The 23,584-nt window shown below is 45.7% G+C and overlaps 2 protein-coding genes across 3 annotated transcripts in view; one reads left to right on the top strand and one right to left on the bottom strand.

Moving 5' to 3' along the window:
• The first annotated feature begins 477 nt into the window (after window positions 1-477).
• On the top strand, window positions 478-8,723 carry LOC142010146 (carbohydrate sulfotransferase 9-like). Its single transcript, XM_074988408.1, has 3 exons — window positions 478-530; window positions 7,364-7,422; window positions 7,900-8,723. Exons 1-3 carry the CDS (start codon window positions 478-480, stop codon window positions 8,721-8,723), a joined length of 936 nt encoding a protein of 311 aa, XP_074844509.1.
• A 7,840-nt stretch (window positions 8,724-16,563) lies between these two features.
• Window positions 16,564-23,584, bottom strand: part of XDH (xanthine dehydrogenase) — a 76,878-nt gene continuing 69,857 nt past the window's right edge. For both annotated transcript variants that reach the window (XM_074989860.1, XM_074989859.1), the window contains 3 exons: window positions 22,168-22,356; window positions 20,821-20,988; window positions 16,564-19,709 (listed from right to left, as the gene is read on the bottom strand). In XM_074989860.1, coding sequence (XP_074845961.1) covers window positions 19,659-19,709; window positions 20,821-20,988; window positions 22,168-22,356 — 408 coding nt within the window. In that variant the 3' untranslated portion in view covers window positions 16,564-19,658. The remainder of the gene's footprint in view (window positions 19,710-20,820; window positions 20,989-22,167; window positions 22,357-23,584) is intronic.

Genomic DNA, 23,584 nt, shown 5'->3' on the forward strand with positions numbered 1-23,584 from the left:
AAGTGGCAGCCAAAGCAGATGGTAATTAAAGATGAGAACAACAAGGTGCTCATGAACAAGGAGAAGGGTGTGCAGCGAGGGACAAGATATTGCACGGATTTGCACAAAGCACAGTTGGACAGGAGTACCTCAGAGGGACTGACTGAATAACTAAAAGAGATATCTCTACCAAGAATCTAGAGTGAGACCAATATTTTGAAGGAGGAAGTAGAAAGAGCAGTGAAATGCCTAAAGAACAACAAAATCCCTGGAAATGACAAGATCACTGGAGAGATGATCAAATATGGCAGAGAAAGTAGGATTCATGAAACACACTGACTATGTAATGTAACATGGAAAGAAGGGAAGGCATGTAAGGAATGGACAAGATCTGTGCTAGTGACAATACACAAGAAAGGAAGTACATTGTAGTGCAAGAACTACAGAACGATCACCCTAATACATCATCTAGGCAAGGTGATGATGATGATGACGACGATGATACTGACAGACAAACTGAGAACACAGATAGAAGAACATCTAGTGGATCAGTAAGTGGGATCAGGAAAGATAAAAGTACTATACAGCAGATACTGGCACTAAGACTGATAGTGGAGAAAGCTCAACAAAAGAACAAGAACATCTACAATTGCTTTGTCAATTTTCAGAAGGCATTTGACAGTATAGATCAGAAATTGACTTGGGCAGTGTTGGAGTCATACAGTGTGGATAACAGACTGATACAGCCATTGAAGGATATCAGTGACAATGAGGAGGTAGCAGTCAGAATGTGCAGAGAGTTGGGAAGTTGGTTTAGAAAGAGTAGAGATACGAGACGAGATACGATATCACTGAGAATCTTCATCACACAGTTAGAGCGATGGACAATATCAAGGAAGAGGTAGGAGGGATATCGAAGCACAAGATGAGAATCAACAATTTCAGGTTTGCAGATGATATAGTTATCCTCAAGGAAGATGAAGAGAAACTAGCAAAAACAGTACAGGTGCTAAATGAGGAAGGGAAGCGATATGGACTGATTATGAACATTGATAAAACAAAAACAATAGTATTTGGATATAAGGAAATCAGAAGGAAGATCAGTATAGACAGGATCAAACTAGAGAACGTAGAGAAGTTCACGTATCCGGGAAAGAAAATAACATATGATCTAGACTGAAAGAAGGAAATAGCAACTAGAATAGTGAAAGCAAGAGAGAGTTTGAAGGCGATGGATAAGATATAGAAAAGCGAAGTGATTAGCTTAGGAACGAAGCTGTCTTGACAACGTGTGTATTCAGCCACATGTTGTACCGATGTGAGACACGGGTAATAACAAAAGATTCAAAGAGGAGGATACCGGCATTTGAGAGGAGTTGTTATAGAAAGATCCTGAAAATAGGATGGATGCAGAAGGTCACCAAAGAGGAATTATATAGGAAGGTACAGCCGAAAGAGAACCTACTGCCCAAGATTATACAAGGGAAGATACAGTTATTTGGGCATATCTGCAGAATGATCAATGAATGAAAAATCAAGACCTGGGTATTCAGCATAATGGACAGTTCGACTAGGAGAGGCAGACCCCACAGAGGAAGGGCAGATTGGCACCGAGTTAGTTTACAGAAACTAAGCCACCCCACGCTGGACAGGGAAAGATGGAAGGAAATAGTGAGGGAGGCATCAGATGCCAATGGGGGCTAAGCCCATGGTTGTTGTTGATGATGATGATGATGATGATATTGGCAACCTCTAGTGGCCATAGTGCAAAAATGTAGGCATAGTTTAGCTGAATCAGATGGAGCTTTTGAAGTACTGTGTCATTACACCAGAGTAATAAGCATGAAACTGAATTTGTGTTGTATCCTGTTGCTGAGAGCCTGAAGACATTTAGTCAGCAGAAACAAAGCCCCTCAATAAAGGCAGTCAGCTCTTTTGATTCACAGCACAATGCTGTTTATTATCTCATGGGGTGGGGGGCTTTCACTGTATCTTTAGCCTTGAATACACAGCAGATAAGCTTGTTTCTCATGTTTAGCTTTAGGCTGCCAAAGTTTATTAGACATCGCTTTCTTGAAATGAATGCACAAAAATGGAAAACACTTCCTAGTCAGACAGAAACTGTCCTTCACTTTTACCTTATGACTTCAACCTGATCAGTCCTGATCAAAAAGATATTACTCCGTTTCATGGCAGCGGCTCAGTTGCAACCCAGTTTGGAGCGGGAGCCTTGGGATCAGTCCTGTAAACTATGATAACATTTTTAAATAAAGCAGGAGGTGCCACTGGGTTCCAGTGACAAGCGCGTAACAGAGAATTCTCATCATGCTCTTCTGGCCCATCTAATTATTAAATATTTGCTACGGTTTAACAAGAATGGTCATGTAGCCCACTGGACAGCATGCTGGGCTGGGACGTCAGACCTTAGCTCTATTGCTGGCTCTGCCACTGACCAGCGGGGTGACGGGGCACATTGTGCCTCAGTGTCCCCATCTGTAAAACACGGACACAGATACTGACCTTTGCAAAGTGACTTGAGCTCTAGTGGAAATGTGCTTGATATTATTTCTCCTTCATTCAATTCCAGGCTCATCTCTTTCTGCAAGGCGAAGCTTCTGTTCTCTGCAGGACTGGAGCATTCTCTTGTGCCACCCTAGAGGCTGGGATGTGCACTGCAGGTTTGCTTCCTTCTCATGATTTTGCAGCTGGATGGAAAATTCCATGGCTGTCCTCCACTAGAAAGTGAGCAACGGCACCCACACTGCTGCCCCCTGTGTTATCTAGTCTCTTTGAGGTCCAAACGCAGGCACCGTTCAAACTGTGTGCCTATGGACAGTGGATATGGAACTAGCCCACTAACTCCCTGCAGGCCCTGCTGATATTCCATCTGTGACGCTAATCCCCACTAAAGCTGTGCTCTGTTGAATTTGTCTGTGCAAGTGTCATGGGCAGCACCACATGGGTAGGGATGCTCAGCTCCTGCCTTGGAAAGGGGGCCCTGACACTGAGCCCGCTCACTGCTTGGTTTCCTCTACAGCCCTAACTTGCTGTCATAATAGAATATTACCGGAGACATTTCTCAGCAATTGCCTGAGGTTCTCATCTGAGCCTCATGAGCTCAGGGATACCCCGCTGGCTGCTAAACCCACAGTCACTGCTCCAACAGCATCTAAGTTAAACATTTCTGTATATTGCAGCAGGGAAAGGGCTGTATTACCAATAACCAAACTGATTTTTCTGTTCTCCAGCTGGCACACAGGAAGACTTGCAATAATTTCTCATGTCTGGAGCCCCCTCTGGTGGCCATACAGTCCTGTAGAAATCACATGAAACAGAGGGAAGAGGAGGACGACCGGGTTCTGTGCAGCTGGTGTGAATAATCACGGCTCCCTCACAGGAGCTATGGTAAGCAAAATACCCTCTGGGTTTTCAGTCTTATATTTCTACTAGGCTCTTGTGTAACAAAACCCTTGTACACACAAACATCCCAGAGATTTGCCAACATGCTGCTCAATTCCATGATAATCACACCACCCAAAATGCACACTAAGTAATATGATGAAGGACATTTTGCTATCAGTCTAAAGGTCCTTCCCACCATTCCCTAGCTGTTAGAAAGTAGCTCCTTTTTCCTGCCCTTAAATAGTTTGGACTCATGGGGTACAGAGGCTAACTAAGCTCAGCTGCAACCAGTTACTTCCTATGGGAGAATGCCTCCCTGAGCTGAAAACTTACCAACATGACTCCCAGGAGACAATACAGCTGCAAGGCCATGTACCATGAACGGAAGCCCCCTGTGAAATTGCTGCATAAGGAGAAGGTTGAAAAAACTGATTTTGAAACCTGTGTTAATTTAAAGATTCATCAGGCACTATCAAATTGGATAAGCGATAATCATAGACTTGTTGAATCGTAGGACTGGAAGGGACTTTGTGAGTCATACTCTTGGCAAGACTTCTAGACCATCCCTGACAGGTGTTTCTAAACTGCTCTTAAAAATCTGCCTTGGCAGATTTTCTACAACCTCCCTAGGCAATTTATTCTTGTGATTAACTACCCTGACAGTTAGGAAGGTGTTTTCCTAATGTTCAGCCTAAACCTCCCTTGCTGCAATTTAAGACCATTACTTCTTGTCCTTTCCTCAGAGGTTAAGGAGAACCCTGGTGACCCCTGACTGTGAACTGCTGCTCTGGATGCTACAGTAGGACAACTAATAATATCACTAACAAAAAACCAAAACAAAAGCCATTGAGGATAGTGCCTCAGAATGATCCCTTATGGGAGACCAGGCAGGGCCACCCTCGGCCAGTCAGATCCTCAGCTTCCGTTAGGAATTACAAGGTCGCATCCTTGGTTTCATGGCAATATATCTGCTTGTATAGCTATAATTCATTATTTGTATTCCTTGAGTGCTTGGGAGCTGTACTTATACACCAGAGCCCCATTGTGTTAGGCGCTGCACAAACTGAGCATAAAGACAATTTCTAGGGCAGAGAGTTAACAATCTACGTAGAAGACAAGACAAAACAGATGGCTACACACAGATAGAGACTCTACTGTGTAACCTTCCTATGGGACTTGTTTTCCTCCAGGAGGCTTTCTGACCCTGGGGACAGCTATCCATTAGCCGCGCTGTTGTACAAACAGTACTTTAACCCTGCCCCTGAGTAAACATGCAGAGAAATAGTCTCTTGCCTTTACATCGAGCCTGTGTCCACTCTCTGCTGTGCTGCTTAGCTCCTGGCAGGGCAGCTCAGGGATGCACAAAACATGCGGTTCCTCCTATGCATCCTCACCTTGGCTCTCCTGTGTTCCCTTTCCCTCTTGTGGTGGAGGCACCTTCTCAGAAGTCACCCTCTCCAGCAAAGAGGTAACATTTTCCAGGTCATGGTGATGCAGGATAGGTCAGAAAAGCTTTGAACGTTTGTTACTAAGAAGCAGATTGTTTATGGCTTCCATGAAAAGAACTGGTGGTTTCCTATCCAGTTCTCTGTGGGCAAATGGCCATATCATGCAGGCCCACTGACAGGGAGGGGCAAAGAGGGCAGTTGTCCCAGGGCCCAGTGATTCAGTGGGCCTGGGGCTCCCACCCACCACTGCTATTACTACGGCAGCCAGAACCCCAGGCCAATTAAATCACCACTGGAGCTCTGTGCAGCTCAGAGAGTGTGGGGGGCGGGGAGGAAAGCCACAGTCCAGGCACTGTTAAGGGCTGGCTGCCCCCGCCCCCCAACTTCTGCCCAAGGTCCAACCCCTTCATGGGACACAGAGCAAGGCCCTCCCCCCACCTTGCCCATGGAGCCACGGAGGATGTCAGCTCCCCTTATATGATGAATGATACCCCCAGAATTGCGTATTGGCCTCCTGTCATCAGGAGAGAGGCCAAGGACTGACTAGATCACAGAGACTGAACGTAAGGAGCGTGATTCTTTGTGGCAATCCTCTTTGTACACTTATTTACACCAGTATGTGATGAGAGCAGTGCGGGCGTCAAACACCAGTATTCTTGATTGGTCAGACCAAAAACCCACTTTGCACCCATGTAGATGAATACACCGTGTGGACAAAGGGGTAGCCCTGTTCGTCTGTATCCACAAAAACAACAAGAAGTCCTGGGGCACTTTATAGACTAACAGATTTATTGGAGCCTAAATTTTTGTGGGCAAAGATCCACTTCATCAGGTGCCCCAAGACTTCTCACTGCGTTTACACACTTTGGAGGTACAGGCTCCATAGCTTCTGGTCAAATAGAGGAACATGGTAGGACAGTTGACAAAGTGGGGGGAAGGTTGCACTTTTTGTACCTGCTTCACCCCTGATTGGGGAAGAAAAGATTAAATGCTTTTTTTTTTTTCCAGAGCTGTCAGTCCAGCACTAAATTCAGCAGACACCATCAGTTTGGACTGTAGTCAGTAGAAAGATGTTCCAGACACCAGTCATGTCCCTGAATCCCTTGCTCCCTGTCTTTCCAGTGTGTCTGTCATGTTTTCTCTTCCCTGTTGTTGCATGAAAGATCCACCCAAAGAACAGTGGAAATGGGCAACATATCTGCCCACCCAGGAGAAACTAAGAGCTGACAGATGCATGTAGGAACAACTGATTAAACTGACATTAAGTCTTTTCCTCTTATATCTTTTAGCTGGAATAGACATAGGAGTAAGGCTACAGGTTTTGGGGGTCTTTTGTTTGGTTGGTTTTGGGTTTGTTTGTTTGTTTTTTTTTGGAGGAAAGGGTGGAAGGGTAGGCAAGCAGAAATGCTAAAGTCAAAGTCCAGGCTTTATTTTTAGCAATTTTTAAGTTTTATGTAGCTGTCCAAAAATCAAGGTTTGGGGTTTGGCTTGGTTTTTGAGCCTGTCTGTTTTTATACACTATAATGAGTGTATATTGTAGGCGGTAGTCATTACAGCATGTACTGCACATAATCTATTTGCAATGTTCCCCAGTGCACTTTTACTGTTTCAAACAGCACTATGTCAAATCACACTAGGAAGACTTCATTGCACAACAGCAGAGTCTACGTGCCGCAGATAAAACACAACACATTCATGTGCTGTACTAATTGCACCCCTGACATTCATATTATTGCTCAGTGTGAATAAGCTATTAGATAAAAGCAACCATCTCTGGGTGTTTTCTTCCAGTGTTTATTAGCTAAAATACCATTTCTTCTTAAATCAGCTGGTGTTTTATTAATGCTTATTGATTAAAACCAAAAATCAGAAGTGCTCCTTGCCTGTAACCTGTAACGATAGCGAGGAAAATGTACTTAAGCAGTCCAACATGAAGGGGAGTTTTAAGCTGGCAGAATCTCCTTCATTTTAGAAATCAGATTAGACCTACTAAGGAGTGAAACTAAAATCTGCCAAATCAAAGGCTATCATCACCAAAAAGAATTAGGCAATAGCTTTTTTAAAAAAATGACTGAGGTAACATTTTCAAAAGTGCCGACGTGACTTGTGAGCAGAAGTCATTTTTTTGAAAAAAATTATTTGGGAGCCTAAGTTCTTTTATTTTTTAAAGACAAGCTCCTAAGTCATGTTTGGAAATTTTACCTCTAGTCTTTAATTAGTATCTCATTATTTAACATAGCTTTGATAGCCTCCTTTTGACTCGATGACCCATGACATCGGAACATGTCATAGATTCAGGCGCTATCGGGGGGTTAGTATGTTCTTATTCACAAATCACTTTATTATTCCTGTTATTTTTCTAATATTTCTCACTATTTTTGCTAGTTGTTAAATCCGTCTCACCTACAATCTGGAATCCTTACTCAGGCAAAGCTTTTAGAGGCCAATTCTGGATTGTTTTAACACGTAAGATAGGCCAAGAAAGATTTGAAAGTTTCCTTAGGAGTGTGATTCTCCTAATGCTTTGTGGTTAGGGTAAAGATGTTTAATGAAGGATGCAGTTTTCTTCGTCCAGATTATATAAGCCTAACTGGTAAGTGTCCACACTAAAATACCACAGCCATTGATGTAAGATGCCTCCTCCTGCATCCTCCACAGTGGCATTAGCTTGACACAGTGTTCACAGTAAGCCATACTGCTTCCAATGCCTGTTGCCATGTCCTTCTGCCCCACTTACACCTCCCAGTGAGGGGAGGCTTTTGGAGGAGGAGGAAATGAGAGCTCAGGACTGCCAGGCTTCAGATGTCTGTGCCCCACACCCTCAGAGCTGTGCAAGCGCACTGGCTGTGGACACACACCAGGACTACAGTGTGAATGTTAAAAATCAGATTGGCTGCCGTGGTGGCTTCATGTCAACTTAAGTTAACAATTTTGTAGTGTAGCCATGCCCAAGTCTCACATCACAGTGCAGAACCCAGCAGTGCTGGGATGGGTGCAGAATGTTACCCCTGGATTCCTCAGGTACCTGAGTTGTGGGAGTAACTCCCGGTGTACAAATACTGTTTTGCAGAAGATCTGAAAGCAGAGAGAAAGGAGGATTTATCTTTGGTGTTTGACACCTTCCTCCACGTTCAGCAGCTCAGGAAAGAGACACTGAGATCCTTCTGCAACAAAACGGCTAAGGTCACCAAACTGCCAGCCAGCCAACAAGAAGCAGCCCAGATGCTCTCACGGATGGCAGTGAGCACCAAGCTGGATCTCCTGTACTGCCAAGTGCCGGCCGTTGGGCTGGAAAGCTGGGAGTGGCTTTTGGAGGTCCTGGAGGAGAGAGCAGATGTGACACTAGAGATGCCAGTTCACCAGTCCCGGCAGCACGGTGCCCAGAAGAGACTTAGTGAGTACAGCCTGACAGCCATGGAGGCTATGCTGAGATCCTACACCAAAGTGCTGTTCATCAGGGACCCTTTTCAGAGGCTTATCTCTGCCTACATGAAGGGACTGGCCAGTGATCTAACATTCAGGGAGTTCATCGAGAGCATTTTAACCAGGGGAGCCCAGCATGCCAGTGTGGAGTGGAAACCACTGGTCAGCTTGTGCCGGCCGTGCCTCCTTCAGTATGACTACGTGCTGATGTTTGGCTTCCTCCCCAGGGAGGTGCATCACCTAATGCAACGGACAGGGCTGCCCATGGATGTCCCCCTGCCTGAGTTCACAGACTCCCAGATCCAGAGCACCTACAGCTGGCTATCAGAGCAGCTGCTCAGCAAGCTGTCACTTGAAGAAAGGAGGCAGCTGGCCCACTTCTACCGCTGGGACTTTGCTGCCTTCCAGTTTTCTAACAGCTTGCTTTGGGACACCCCAGTACTCGGGGGAGCAGGTAGTCACCCTGGCTAGGAGAACAGTTACAGAGTCGCCACCCAATAACAGTTTTCAAATGTGTTAAGAGTGGTTATAAAGAGGGCACTGGTCAATGGTTTTCCATGTCCCCTCAAGGTAGGACAAGAAGGTTTAGTCTGCAGGGAACAAGACTTGCGTGAGATACTAGGGAAAACTTTCTAACTGTAAGGGTAATTAAGCTCTGGAATAGACTTGCAAGGGAGGCTCTGGAATCCCCATCCCTGGAGGTTTTTAAAAACAGATTGGCCAAATACCTGTCAAGGAGGGTCGAGGTTTTCTTGGTCCTGCATCAGTGCAGAAAACTGGACTTTACGATCTATCAAGTTCTCTTCCAGGCCTCCTTTTCTATGAATCTCTTATTCTAAATGCAAATACTTCTGAATACAACCTGCTGGCATCAGGAAAACCCCTCCCTGCCTGGCAGAGTGCTGTACAACTCTAAAGATGAGTCTGGTACAGACCAGTGTCAGAGACAGGATGCTGATTAATCAGTGCCCTGTGTTTAAATACTGTAGAGATGTAGGATTTGGAAATACATAAGACAGGGGTATTTTGATGTGACACTTGGGCTATGTCTACACTAGCCCCAAACTTCGAAATGGCCATGTAAATTGCCATTTCAAAGTTTACTAATGAAGCACTGAAATACATATTCAGCGCCTCATTAGCATGCGGGAGGCTGCAGCACTTCGAAATTGATGCGGCTCGCCGCCGCACGTCTCATCCTGACGGGGCCCCTTTTCAAAAGGATCCCGGCTACTTCGAAGTCCCCTTATTCCCATGAGCAGATAGGAGTAAGGGGCCTTCAAAGTAGGCAGGGTCCTTTTGACAAGGAGCCCCCATCAGGATGAGCCACGCGGTGGCAAGCCGCGTCAATTTCGAAGTGCCGCAGCCGCCCGCATGCTAATGAGGTGCTGCATGTGTATTTCAGCACTTCATTAGTAAACTTCGCAATGGCCATTTGCATGGCCATTTCGAAGTTTTTGGCTAGTGTAGACACGGCCTTGCTATGATTCTTGAAGAACTTCTTCCCTGAAAAAGCTCAGTAAGGCCTAGACGACGTTGAGAAAACACTGTATTTCACAGAGCAGGATTGCTTGGAGACCACTGAAAATCCCAAGCAGTAGCATCTCCAGCCACATCCTTCCTTCCGCAATCTCCTGTGCTCTGATGGAGCCCTGAATACTCCCCTGTTCAATTTTCCAGACTACTTGCCTTTACGCTGGAAGTGTCCCCTTCACAGCCTGTTATCAGGTCCCCACCATACACACATGCCCCAGAAAAAGGGAGCCTGCAAAGTAAGCAAACCCACTTGTTCTGCAAGATAAAGAGAGAGGCGAGGCTGGAACTGTGAGGCCCTCTGTGGGGAGAACGCTGGCTGTGATTCAATTCCAGGCACACCCTGAAGAAGGCACACCACTACCTATCACTTTGCTCTCTCTGTTCTGTCATTACCAGTGTCATGGGCTCATACCCTGCTGCTGCAGAGTGGGCTTGCCTAGAGAAATATGCTCCTTCAGGGAAGCACAGTGCATCCTTTCATGGGTCTGGATTTAATGGGCAACATTTCATGGAGCGGTCTGCAAGCTCTGATCATTTCATTTTGCTGGGTAACAGAGAGTTTGAGAACAAGAAGTCTTGTGGCACCTTATAGACAACCAGATATTTTGGAGCATGAGCTTTCATGGGCAAAGACCCGCTTCATCAGCTGCATGAGTGGGGGGTGGTTTCAGAGGGGTATTTAAAGAGTGGGGTCCCTGTAAGAGGGAGGGCCAGAGTTGACAAGATCTATTCAGCAAGGTGGAAATGGCCCAGTATCAACAGTACTTATCCAAAGAGGGAAAAACAAGTCAGATCAGACAGGGGGATGTGACCCTTTGTCAGAGTCTAATGAGGAGAGATATTAGCACCCAGAGCAGAGAAACCGCCTTTGTAAGCTGTGAGCCACTCCCAGTCTCTGTTTAATCCATGGTTGATGGAGTCAAATTTGCAAATAAATTGCAGCTCAGAGATTTCTCTCTCCATTTGATTTTTGAATTTTTTTTGTTTCAGAATTGTCACCCTTAAATCTGCCACTGAGTGTCCAGGGAGATTATGTCCAGAGAGAGGTTATGCTCATGACTTTCAGTTCCTGGTGTATATTACTGTATATTCTGTCTTGTCTGAGCCAGTGTGACATGACCTGTTAAGATGAATAAGGCACCAGCACTTACCTTAATAAATTTTCACAGCACCACAGCTAAATGGCTAGTGGAAACCTGTCTCTGCCAAATTGCATTGTTTGACAGAACATGAAAAGCGAAGGGCTTCAAGAAAGCCCCTAAAAGAGTGTGTCCTCGCTCCCAGAGCTCTGGAGTGCAGGTAGCTGTAAGGATGCTAGAGATACATGGCTATTTATGCTCATTATTGACCTTAAGAGGAAAGCTGTGCAATGAATGCATGGCTGCACATATGAAAACATGGCTGCTTGCTAGACCACTGACTGCACTGCAGCCTGGGGAAAGGTTTTTGCCTGTGAGGTGCTGAGTGCCCTCCACTGCTTTGAGTTGTATGGGATGGGGTACAGACTAATTAATAAATGTGTGTCAACCACGGCGCTTTTGAAATGGGCGGCACTATAGAAGCACAAAAGCACTGAGGCAGTGTAGTCTACTGGATAGGCCACAGGCCTGGTACTGAGGAGAACTGATTGCTAGTCCTCACTCAGCCTCTGATCTGCTGGATGATCATGCTTCAGTTTCATCTGTGAAATGGAGATAATCATACTGACCTCCTGTATGGTGTGCTTTGAGATCTATTCCTGAAAATAACCCCTGCCTCATATATAGCGCTTACGATGTCATTACAAATCTGTTAAGATGACCGTTATTAAGGCACTTACTTTTGGGATAATATATGCGCATAAGCTATGTCTACATGGGTACCGTCTGCCGGCAGAGAACAGCCGCACATTAAAGAAGCCCCCACTCTGTCGACAGAAAGCTTCTACGCGGCAGCCAGATCTGTCAGAGGGAGCCCGTTGACCCCAGAAGTGTGGCTCGCGCGGACAGCAAGCCCGTCCAGGTTCGCTGGCTCCACGTGTCCTTAAAAGGCCCCCCACCCGGCCACAGTCCCTGCGCAAGGCAAGAGTGGCCGAGCACTGCTGGATGCAGCGAAACAGCTACAGGGACCGCAGCCAGATCTCGCAGAGCCCGACAGTGACTCCCAGCAGCATGGCAGGGCAGCTTCCAACCACTGCCTGGGACAAAAGGCAGCTGCTGCTCCCACTGCCCATGGTCCTCCAGGGGGTCTTTCACCAGATCTGGGAGGGCAACCCCAAGGAGGACACCAGAGACAGCAGCCCCATGGCCCCGGTTCCCCAGCAGCCCTCCCCCGGTCAGGGGCCCCGATGAGCCTGGTGGTATCCCACCAGCAGTGACTGACGGGACCGTCTAGTGATGGGGCAATGGGACGACACCCACTGGGTTTGGAATTTCTGAATGTGGAAGGCCACCTTCCTTGAGCTGTGCCAGAGGCTCACCCCTGTCCTGCAAAGACAGGACACAAACATGGTGCCTACCCTCACCCTTGAGAAGAGAGTAGCCTTAGAAGTGTGGAAGCTGGCGACACCCGACAACTACTGCTCTGTGGGACATCAGTCCGGGGTTGGGAAGTCCGCCGTCAGAGCTGCTCTGATGCAAGTACAGCAGCCTTGGGTTGCATGGGGGGAGGGGAAACAGGCTTGGGAAGGGGGCAGGGGGTGCAGGGCAGGCATGACAGTGGAGTGCAAGACAGGGAAAGAGAGCCATGGAGTTCCCAGGGTCCCAGGCGTGCCATACCCCCCAGTGATTCACAGATGCATCCCGTGTCCTCTGCCCACAGGTGGTGTGTGCCATCAACGTGACACTGCTAGAGGCTTGTCTGAATCCATGATGTGGACAGCCTTGTTGCCAGCTTCCATCACCTGGGCTTCCCCAGTTGTTTTGGGGCCCTGGATGACAGATATCCCCATCCAGGCCCCAGAACACAGTGCAGGCAGCTTCACCAACTGCAAGGGATACCACTCGGTGGTCATGCAGGCCCTAGTGGGCCACCAAGGCCGGTTCCTGAACATGTATGTTGGGGGGTCAGGCCAGACGCATAATGCATGAACGTGCTGGGGCCAGTGGGCTGTCAGCTCTCAGCGGGGGGCGGCACGGTCCGCAGCTACCGCTACCATCTCAACGCTGTTATTATGCCTGCTCGGGGAGAGGTGTATCACTGCCAGCTGACGGGCAAGGTTTTGTTCACAAAATCTCAACAGAGCGCTTTAACTGTGTGGCTGCTCTGTGACTTTGGTCGACGAAAGGAGATCCAGCCATAATGCCCAGTTAATGCAGAATGGCATGCTCATTGATGTGCCAAAGAGCAGACACTGGTGCTAATTAAAAGAACACATGCAATGTGGTTGTGACTGTGTGAGTCCCAGGATATCAGCGAGGTGAGGCAGGTGAGGTCACACCTTTTACTGAACACAGAAGTGGGGATTAAGAGAATGTTAGCCAACAATATAATGAAAGCTGCCCTAAGCAGTTACTGAAAACATCTCTTGCCTTCCCCCCTCACCCAGGGAGCTGTTAATTAACCCAGTTAGGAGCTCGCACCACAGAATCCAATATAATTCCTATACAAGGTATAACGCTATAGCAGCGGTTCACAACCTCTTCCAGACGGGGACCCATTTTTGACCATTTGGGAAGACTTGGTGACCCAAGGCAATTCAAAAACAAGTAAGTGTGTGCGTGTGCGTGCGTGTGTGCGCGCGCGCACATGCAGTGCTAATTTTGCACCAGAGGCAAGAATATAAAATTGCGCCCACCTGCTCATGTTTATATATTCATAGTAATTTCATAGAAAAAGGGAAAATGCATTAATGATAATAATATAATAACACTGTTTATTACAGTTTATTGTTATAGTTGTGGTGGGGAAAATACCTTCAACCCCAAACTGCTCTCCCTGCTCCACCAGCTTAAACCCCCACACTGGAGGGGCTGGGGGGAGTCACACTCAAGGGCTGGGGGGTACTGTGAGGGTCACACGCAGAGGCTGGAGGGTGAGTTACACAGGGACTGGGGGGAGATACAAACAAAAACTGACAAATCAGCTACATAGAACAGAAGGGGGGGCAGAAAGGCGGGGGGGGGACAAAAATTACTTACTGCAGGAGTCTATCAAGTGGCTTGCCCGGGATGAGGACACAGCTCAAAGGTGGAGAAGCTGTCTTTGTAATGCATAATGGCTTCTCTATTGCTAGAGAGAGCTGCTGGATGTGGCAGTGTTAAGGAGCTGAAATGTTTTCTTTGTGAGTCACATGCACCTCCAGCTGCTGGCGACACTTAACAAAGCGAATCCTGAGCCATGTTTGGGGCCCGCCCTATAGGGTGGGCATCCCTCTGCTATAGGGATTCTTTTTGTTGATGTGCCACTGGGGTGCACGGTGCTTTACAATGTAGTATAGCAGAGTACCTTCTCCCTCTTGGCAGGTTCCCCACTTCCTCTTAGTGAGCAGCTGGGGGATTCCTCTCTCCCTGGGACTTTCCCCACAGCCCTGCATTTAATGCCCCCTCTCTTAGCTAAGCAGGGGTTTTCTCCAGGCCCCACGACAGGGGGTGGAAGGGAGCTACAATCTGGTAGCCTCCCCCATTGTCAGGGCAGCAGCCCAGACACCCAATTTAGTCTCTCCCCTCTGGCAGAGTCTCTTCCCCCAAACCTCCTGGGCCCTGAAGGGCTGTTGGTTTCCCCTGCACTTCACCTCTGTGCCTGTGAGGTCTCCCTCCCAGCGTTTATCAACACCTGCACCATCCAGCTCTCCAGTGGCCCACTTGCTTCCCACAACTCCTACTACAAGCCTATCTGAAGGGAGGCTGGTAACAAGCTATGGCAGGCCCTCAATTGGCCCAGCTGTCCTAATTAACTTGTAGTTAGCCTGGTTCAATTACTGAAGGAAAGAGACCTACTTATCCTGCTGTCTATCACCCTCCTATAGCCATCTGGCTTGATCCTGTCACATACGGAGCCTGTTCCGAGGATGCAGTTTTGGATGGGAAGAGAATCAAGCGGTAGTACTTGTTCCCAGACCTTCTTTCATAACATTAAATCATGCTTCAACACTGAGTCTTATTGGGAACAATTGGGAAAGGTAACATTTTGGGGTTTTATACACAGACATTTCTTTTGCTGTCGCAGTTAATAGGTCCTACAGAATAATACTCATGAAAATGTCTGGTGATCCAGCAGAGGCCAGTAGCACACAGGCACCACTAGATGAGTGAGTCTCAAACATTTGTGTACCACCGACCAATTTTTAAAGTTCATCCATCAAGTGGTAGAACCGTCTTCCCTTCCTGATCCAACATTTCCTTAGGTCATTATGTAATCTGGTTTTTAATCATTCCTCCTGGGTGTTTGCCACCACACTGCATTGTGTAACATCCGCATTTTGCTCATGACTAAATAGATATCATTAAAATCCCAAGGAGAAGCGGTTCTGCAAAGGGAAAGATTGCTCTGCGTGGTTTTGATTACTCTAGACAACTCAAAGAGCCCTGAATTGGACTACAACTAACAGCAAGTGTCAGCGTTGAAGTGCTAGTGACAGAAGCAGCTCTATAGGCCTGGCAACTACAAGTTAGAACTGTTCTAACTACGAAGTAGTGAATGCTGCAGATACTCATCTTAGCCAATCACATCCCATTAATCCACATAAACAAAGCACATGTCGCAAGAAAGGCACTTTTTTACGGATCTCTGTCAGGGACAGCACCAAATACAAAGCATGAAAGAAAATGCTGCAGTAGCCACCGGAGTCAGCTGATACTGTTCCACTATTCTTGGCATAACATGAGCACCCAAAGGCCAATACCAGGATTAAGGCCACATTCTGTCCAGCACTGAGGATGCAACCTAGAAAGACACTCTCCCTGCTTCAAAGAGCATACAGTGTAAAGGATATCACATGGTTTCCGTGTAACACACAGACGTCTGAGTAATGGAGATTATATCCATATGAGAAACTATTAGTCAGTATCCAGTGGCTACTATTAGATAGCCACATTATTTTTCTGTTCTGTTTCATTCAAACAGACCTGTGCCTACCTCATGTAGCTCCAGAAACAAGCGCAACCAGGAATCGCATGAAAATGTAGCGGCTCTTCTGCATTAACTTACCTGAAGTTGTTACAGATGCTGTATTTTATATTCGTGCCTGACCAGAAAGAGATTCCATTGGTTGTCACCCCTGCTGTGAACTGGGCAAAACATTCTCTCTCAAGGAGAGGTTTTTAGATGGTGCCATTTTTAAGAAGAAGAAAAGTTTTCCCTAGATCCTCTGGAGTTTAAAACAGAAAAAAATTAAAACCTCGCATTTTAATTAAGAAAATAGCCAAAGTAGCAAGAACCACAGACAAAAGATCCGAACGTTTGAATGTTTAAAATCCATATGACGGCTTGTGACATACCAGACTACAGTTCAGACTACTGAGTGGCTGTGTCACTCCCATCCTGCAGTTTATGGTGCATTACAATGCCTTGCTAATATAGCTCCCATCTGGGCCACTCGTAAACAGCCTTCCAGCATGAAAGCCACCACCCTAGTGTCTCTGTGCAATTGCAACCTGGCAGCCTGTTTAGATTACACTCTGGCTCTCACCAGCCTTGGTTTTACTGCAGGGTGACCTCAAGACACATGGCATCTTAGACTTATGCCCTAGAAATGTATGCCTTATGCTGCCCAGCTCTCTTCTGCAAGTTATATTAAGCCTTTTATTTCTTTAAAAGAAATTGTATCAACTTTCTATTCCAAACAGTTATTTAGACACTCCATTTTGAACACACTGGAACAGATAAAAATCATAAAAAGTTTATTAACTATAAAGAGATATTTTAAGGCAATAAAAATTTTAACTGAGGCATAAAAAGACAGAAATGGTTGCATAAAAAATAAAAGATAAAATGCAACTGGTGCCTATCTTAACAAACTGCATTTAATTCAAAGCAAAGTTTTGCTACCACATGCCTTCAGTGGCCTTACTTGCCAAACTTCCTAGGTAAGGACACCTCTTCCCAGAATCCAGTGAATATTTCCTTTGTTGGTTCGGGTGCAGTGACTGCAATGGGCATGGAGAGAGATCAGTGTTTGGAATGTTAGTGCCTTCTTTTCACAGTCTGCCATCTTCTGGCAAATCTCTTTCCAGCTACATACCACACAGAAGTGTGTTTCTGCTGTTTTTTTCTCACCAGTGTCTTCTTTTGTTTCCCTTCCTGCTTACTGTTTATTGCTTAAATGAAAATTAAAGAGTACATATTCCTTTGTTCAAATTGGGCCTGCTTGCCAGGCTCAGTTTGAAACATATTCAAAACACCATATAGCAGAATCTTACAGCTTCACACACAACATTGCATATGTATTTTATCAAAATCATACTGATCAGCAAATTTTGAGTTTTTGAACAATACTTAGTAAACTGGATGGAAGCAAACAATATGCATGTTGATATAATTAAGTGTAAATCTATATATCTAGGAACAAAGAATAAAGAATATGGTTATGGAATGGTGTAGCCAACCAGGCTTGGGTTCCCCAGAGACGAGGCTGCACCCAGAAGGCGAGTGCTATATTTGGTTTATTGAAAGCACGTGACACCTGAGACGGGAGCCCCGGAGACGCCGCAGTCACCCGTGGGGGACGACCTGACACGCCAGAGCTTCACTCGGGGAGAGGCTCTGTAACAGGCCTCCTAACACTAACTGATAAAGCTGAACTCATTAACATAAGATTGCCTAAAATTGCCTGTGCATTCCTTATCACTATCTCTTGTGGCCTACTGCCAGCGTAACCTTGAAGTCTTGGCAAGTGCGGCTTGTTCTGCAGTAGTTCCCATGGCAGTTATTTTGCAGCTTTTCACCTTGCACAGACTGGTCTGTTTAGATTCTCCAGAGGATTCACAGAGGGGTCGGACTGCACTCCCGACCATTACAGTGTCTTCTCGCACCCTACAAATTGGTGATGCTTGACCTTGAAAACAATGGAGGTCATAGCAGATAATCAGCAAAAAATGAGCTCCCAATATGGCACTGTAGCCAAAAAAAGCTAATGACGCCTTGAAATTCATAAAGAGGGAAATCTCATGTAGGAGTTGAGATTATTTTACTGCTCTATTTGCAACTGGTGCAGCCACTACTAAATGGTTCCTCCATTTCTGATGCCCACAATTCAAGGATGTTGCTGATAAATTGGAAAGGATTCAGAGAAGAGCCTCAAGAATGATAAGCAATCATGCCTTATAGTGATAGACTCAATGAATGCCATCTATTTATCTTCACAAAAAGAAGTTAAGAGGCAAGTTGATTATAGTCCATAAGTAATTACATGGGGAACAAATATTTAATAATGGGCTCATCAATTTAGCAGAGAAAAGTAAAACACAAATTTAGCCTGGAAATAAGGCAGGCATTCTTGACAGAAAGGGTAATTAAGCTTTTCAACAATTTGCCAAAGGACTTGGTGGATTCTCCATCACTGGCAATTTTTAAATCAAGATGGGGTGATTTTCTAAAAGGTCCGCTCATCTTGGGAATGTTTTAGGACCTGGTGTTGTACAAGAGATCAGACCAGCTGAGTACCATGGTCATTTTTGGCCTGGGAATCCAGGAATCAATCAGTGCAGCCATTTAAATGTCATAAAAACAGAGGCCATATTCAAACTAAATGTAAGTGGGCACCATGCCATTTGAGGTCATTGAAATTACAGCTGCTTACCCCGGCCTGGACAGCAACTTTGGGCTGCGTCTACACGTGCACGCTACTTCGAAGTAGCGGCACCAACTTCGAAATAGCGCCCGTCACGTCTACACGCGTCGGGCGCTATTTTGAAGTTAACTTCGACGTTAGGCGGCGAGACGTCGAAGTCACTAACCTCATGAGGAAATAGGAATAGCTCCCTACTTCGACGTTCAACGTCGAAGTAGGGACCGTGTAGACCATCCGCGTCCCGCAACGTCGAAATTGCTAGGTCCTCCATGGCGGCCATCAGCTGGGGGGTTGAGAGATGCTCTCTCTCCAGCCCTTGCGGGGCTCTATGGTCACCGTGGGCAGCAGCCCTTAGCCCAGGGCTTCTGGCTGCTTCTGCGGCAGCTGGGGATCTATGCTGCAGGCACAGGGTCTGCAACCAGTTGTCAGCTCTGTGGATCTTGTGTTGTTTAGTGCAACTGTGTCTGGGAGGGGCCCTTTAAGGGAGCGGCTTGCTGTTGAGTCCGCCCTGTGACCCTGTCTGCAGCTGTGCCTGGCATCCCTATTTCGATGTGTGCTACTTTGACGTGTAGACGTTCCCTCGCTGCGCCTATTTCGATGTTGGGCTGAGCAACATCGAAGTTGAACATCGACGTTGCCAGCCCTGGAGGACGTGTAGACGTTATTCATCGAAATAGCCTATTTCGATGTCGTAACATCGAAATAAGCTATTTCGATGTTGGCCGCACGTGTAGACGTAGCCTTGGAGTGTAAAAAAGTGGGTAAAGGCCATTTGGACAGGGTTTAGCATATCCAAGTCCTCCCCAATTTCTCACATCTTGGAGTTTCATAATCATTATTCAACAAATGCTTTTGCAAACAAGCTTGTTGTAAACATTTCTCTGATCCTTGCAGCAAACCTTAATGAACCTCAGAAGATTTACAACTTACACAAGCAGTAAAACCATCAATTTACTCTTCAGTTACATTTTCAGCCTAGTAATCATCTGCCAGCAAGAGCTTTTCCTCATGAAAACCATGATTCAACAATTGGATTAGCGAGCTTTGTGAATCAATGAATGAGACACATGAATGCAGATTTGTTTCCTGTTACACAGTTTTTCTCTGGGTCATGCAGACTAATACCAGCATCATGAGCAAAACTTGCTCCTTAAACTTCCTTTCTATACCCTCACGGACCATGGCTTAAAAGCCCCTGGTTTGGCAGATGGACACTGTAAAAAATAAACACAAAAAGTTAAATGAACTGATGGCAGCAACCAAATGGAGGCAAACACTGAATTCTTAATGCAGGCAGACTGACCAGATCATTACATGTGTGGCAGGTGGGCTTCATACTCTGAAACATCTAAGTCTATAATCCCCCCAGATAGACTAAAGGATCTGTACCATACGTAACTAGCTATGGGAGAATGGCAACGGTTCTGGTTCAGAGGCTGGGAGACAAACAAGCTGTGCATAATCCCAGCATTTTTACACCAAACTAGATGCTGTCCATCTCATTCACAAGACAGGTGGTCAGACACGGGCACAGCAAGAAGACTTTGGCCCATAATCTTTGCCCTTAACTACAGTGGGGTTTATATTTGCATAATGCCCAATGCCCCAGTCTTGCAACTGACTGTACATGGACAGATGCCAACACAGAGCTCCTTTAAAGACAATGGGGCTCCCCTGGGATGCTGCTGGGATTCACCTGCACGCACTCCTGACTCTAATGGCCCATTGCAATGAAGCAGGGCCAATATGGGTGGAGAGAGATGCAGGCTCAGGGCCTTTATGAAGACTTCAGGAGTGGCTCATAGATAAACTGAAAACTGGAGAAATCATAATGTTCCGTGACGGTCATCACAGCAGAAAGCATAATGGCAGATTGTAGCAGCACTCCTCCATTATACTGTGGCAGCTAACAGTGTAGATGGTAGACTTACTAGATGCATTCATGTTTGCACCACCTTCAGAAGTAAGGTGAGAAGCACCATGGAGACACCAGTAAATCATTTCCTCTATGCCTTTGCATTACAGTAAGAGGGAGTCCCTGGACATTGCCGTGTTTGTATTGGTTAATAAAGCTTAGACCCTTCTTGTAATAGAAGCTCTTCACGGGCAGCTGATGTTTTGGATGCATATCTCTCTTTCAATACCATCAAACCATTAGACAAAACAGAAATCGGCTATCTATATTAAGTGTCCTGTACACCACTATCTATACGAGTCTGATCTCTTGATCTGCACCACGATGGCTCATCTGCACCGTGGGGAGAGATAGTATTGTTGAATTGGGGCACGGGACATTAAAAAGCTGAGACAGCTTAAATACTGTACCAATTTGGTGAAGTTGTCAACACAGGCATTGCGGATCCTCTCCGGGGTGGCAGGGCTGTCTAGTCTGAACGGCACCATCAGATGAGATTCTGCTCTTGCAGCAAAGATGGCGTCTTTGATGGCATAAAACACAGAGGCAGACAAGAACAGGGGAGGCTCACCCACAGCCTGAATAGACAGAATACGCAAAAGAATCAGACTGACCCCAAACAGACTCATCGTAGTCTGAATTGTGGGGCCACTGGAGGGAGAGGAGGAGCAGAATCTAAAAGACATCATTTGCTGTTCAGCTTATTCTTGATTTCCTTCTTTTGCAAGGGGTTGACTTCCTGTCCTGCTACCTGCATGAGTACATGATTATGATTAGCATTATAGACAAAAATAGCTTTATAGATTTGCAAGCATATTTCCCTGGGGCCAGAGGGAAGGAGATAAATGGGCAGGCAGACAAGGTATAAACAAGTACAGGTTGAACCCCTGTAATCCATTAGTCTCTCATCTGGCAACATCTGTGGTCTGGCGTGACTTTCATTAGCCAGAAAACCACTCATCATGGGTGTGGCCAAGTTTCCCATGGGCCCATAGAGTTTGTTTACAGCCACCAGTCCTGGCTCTCAGCGTTCTGTGCTGTTATTTAGCTGTGATTCACACCTAAATGCCTTCTAAGAGCCCAACAACAAGTAGAAGTGTTGGCACTGCCGCTAAGCAATATTGACCTGCCATGGTCCAAATTCTCTCATCCAGAACCAGTCAGGTCCCAAGGGTGCTGGAAAGAGAGGTTCAACCTGCATTTAGCTAATGTTCTGGGGATCCCTTTGTGTGCCCCCTTGAACTGACAGTAAACCGGACATGCTTTGAACCTGTACTAGGGTCATATATCAAGCTGCATACTGCTCCTTCCTAGCAATATGACCAGTTAAAGAGAAGAGGGACAATCTGCAATGGCAGCAGCTGAAGAACATTTACAATACGCTGTTAACTCCTTAGGGCAAGGGATCCTGGAACCATGAAGGGAAAACAGCACCCTGCAACCAATGAGAAAAAAAGACGACTTGGGGATTACAATAAATCTGTGGAAATAACACTTTTGCAATTCTGTAGCTTCACAGTGGTTTCTGTGCTGCACACCACAATTGCTCAGAGCATTCAGAACAACAGGAGGAAGAGAAGTCAGAACACCTGCTCTACTTGAGCTGAAGAAGAATCTTTGTTAGTGTTAGTGCTACAGGTGATCTGTTCAAAGCCAGATATATCATTAACCTTCTCATTACTGTACATGTGGTTTCTTTGCACAGCACTGATGTGCAACTTCCATGGAAATAAGGATTAGTAGAAGGGATGTGATACCTTGGATGCATAAATCGCCTTTTTGTTTGGACAGTCCCGGAGAAGAGAGACATGGAACTCTGTTGGAATGTCTCCAAAGGCAGGGATCTTGTATGCTCCAGGCCCCCGGCTATACAACTCTCCTTCTGGGGAATAGCGCAGCTCCTCCAGGGTAAAGAGCCCAAGGCCTTGGACAAATGCTCCCTCTATCTACAAAAGAGAGAAAGACTAGGTCACATTCTTTTTTTTGCTCCTTCCTGCACACAAGAAGCAATGATTATTCCATCCTGGCCAAAGTCCCACATGGAAAATTACATTCTGTGTCCTTATATTCCACTTTCATTTTTAATTGTATATGGTGGCCTCCATCTGTCCCTGTCATATGCTCGTAATGTACTATGGCAGTGTCCCAAATAAGAAGTGACTGTGTTTCAGTGTGGGGTAGCAATTCCTCTACATTACAAATTTTATTTGTAAAATGATTTGGAATCCTTTGGAATAAAACATATTATATGCAGTAAATGTAAGATGCAACTTTTCTTACGAAGTAAATAAAAAAGAACTCCCATAAATGGCAAGCTAATAATTTCTTTGCAGAAGCTGCTATTGTAAGCCTACATCCAAATTTAACCTTTTAGTGAATACAGTGGTAATTCAAAGATCTAGTGCAAGCCAAGATGCTCCAGAAGCTGAAGGTGACAAAAGAAATCCTTTGAAAACAAATAATTTTTACTTATTTTATGAATCTCAAAGTAAAACTTCCCACTACTGTACTCTGAGAGACACTCCATATTCCTGCATCCCCAGCACAGGTAGAGATACTTGTACCTATCTGCTCATTTCTCTGGATGTATCTGCGATGGTTTGCATAATTAAGAAGGGTTAAGCACTGCTTAGACACCATAATAATGGGAGCTACAATAAAAGACACAGGTAGATTGGCTCCACAGCAGGCACATTTTTCACAGATATCTAAGTCTCACTGAAAGTCAATGGGATTTAAGTTTGTAAACCACTCAGGTGTTTTGAAAAATTTGTCCAGAAAGACTAGAGAGACGATATAGAAGATTCGACAATAGGCTCTGAATGCAAAAGGATAATTATGAATTCACAACTCATTTCAAAATAAAGGTTGGAATGGATTAAAAAACTGCTTGAAGACCGATGAGGGGAGGCTGAAAGAACTGGGTTGGTTTAATTTGGAAAAGAGAAGACTGAGAAGGGACATGATCGCAACTTTCAAGTACCTAGAAGGGTGTTACAAGCAGGAGGGAGAAAAATAATTCTCCTTGACCTCTGAGGCTAGAACAAGAAGCGATGGGTTTAAACTGCAGCAAGGGAAGTTTAGGTCAGACAACAGGGCAGTTATGCACTGGAATAAACTGCCTAGCGAGCTTGTGGAATCTCCATCATTGGCGATATTTAAGAGCAAGTTAGA

Source organism: Carettochelys insculpta, chromosome 3, assembly GCF_033958435.1.
Source record: "Carettochelys insculpta isolate YL-2023 chromosome 3, ASM3395843v1, whole genome shotgun sequence".
Lineage (NCBI taxonomy): Eukaryota > Metazoa > Chordata > Testudines > Carettochelyidae > Carettochelys > Carettochelys insculpta.

Bases quoted from the DNA above. Each gene is read 5' to 3' on its own strand.
- LOC142010146 (XM_074988408.1), top strand. From the start codon at position 478: ATGATACTGACAGACAAACTGAGAACACAGATAGAAGAACATCTAGTG. The intron at 531-7,363 runs GTAAGTGGGATC...CTTTGTGGTTAG, and splicing joins GAAGAACATCTAGTGGATCA to GGTAAAGATGTTTAATGAAG. The intron at 7,423-7,899 runs GTAAGTGTCCAC...ACTGTTTTGCAG, and splicing joins AGATTATATAAGCCTAACTG to AAGATCTGAAAGCAGAGAGA.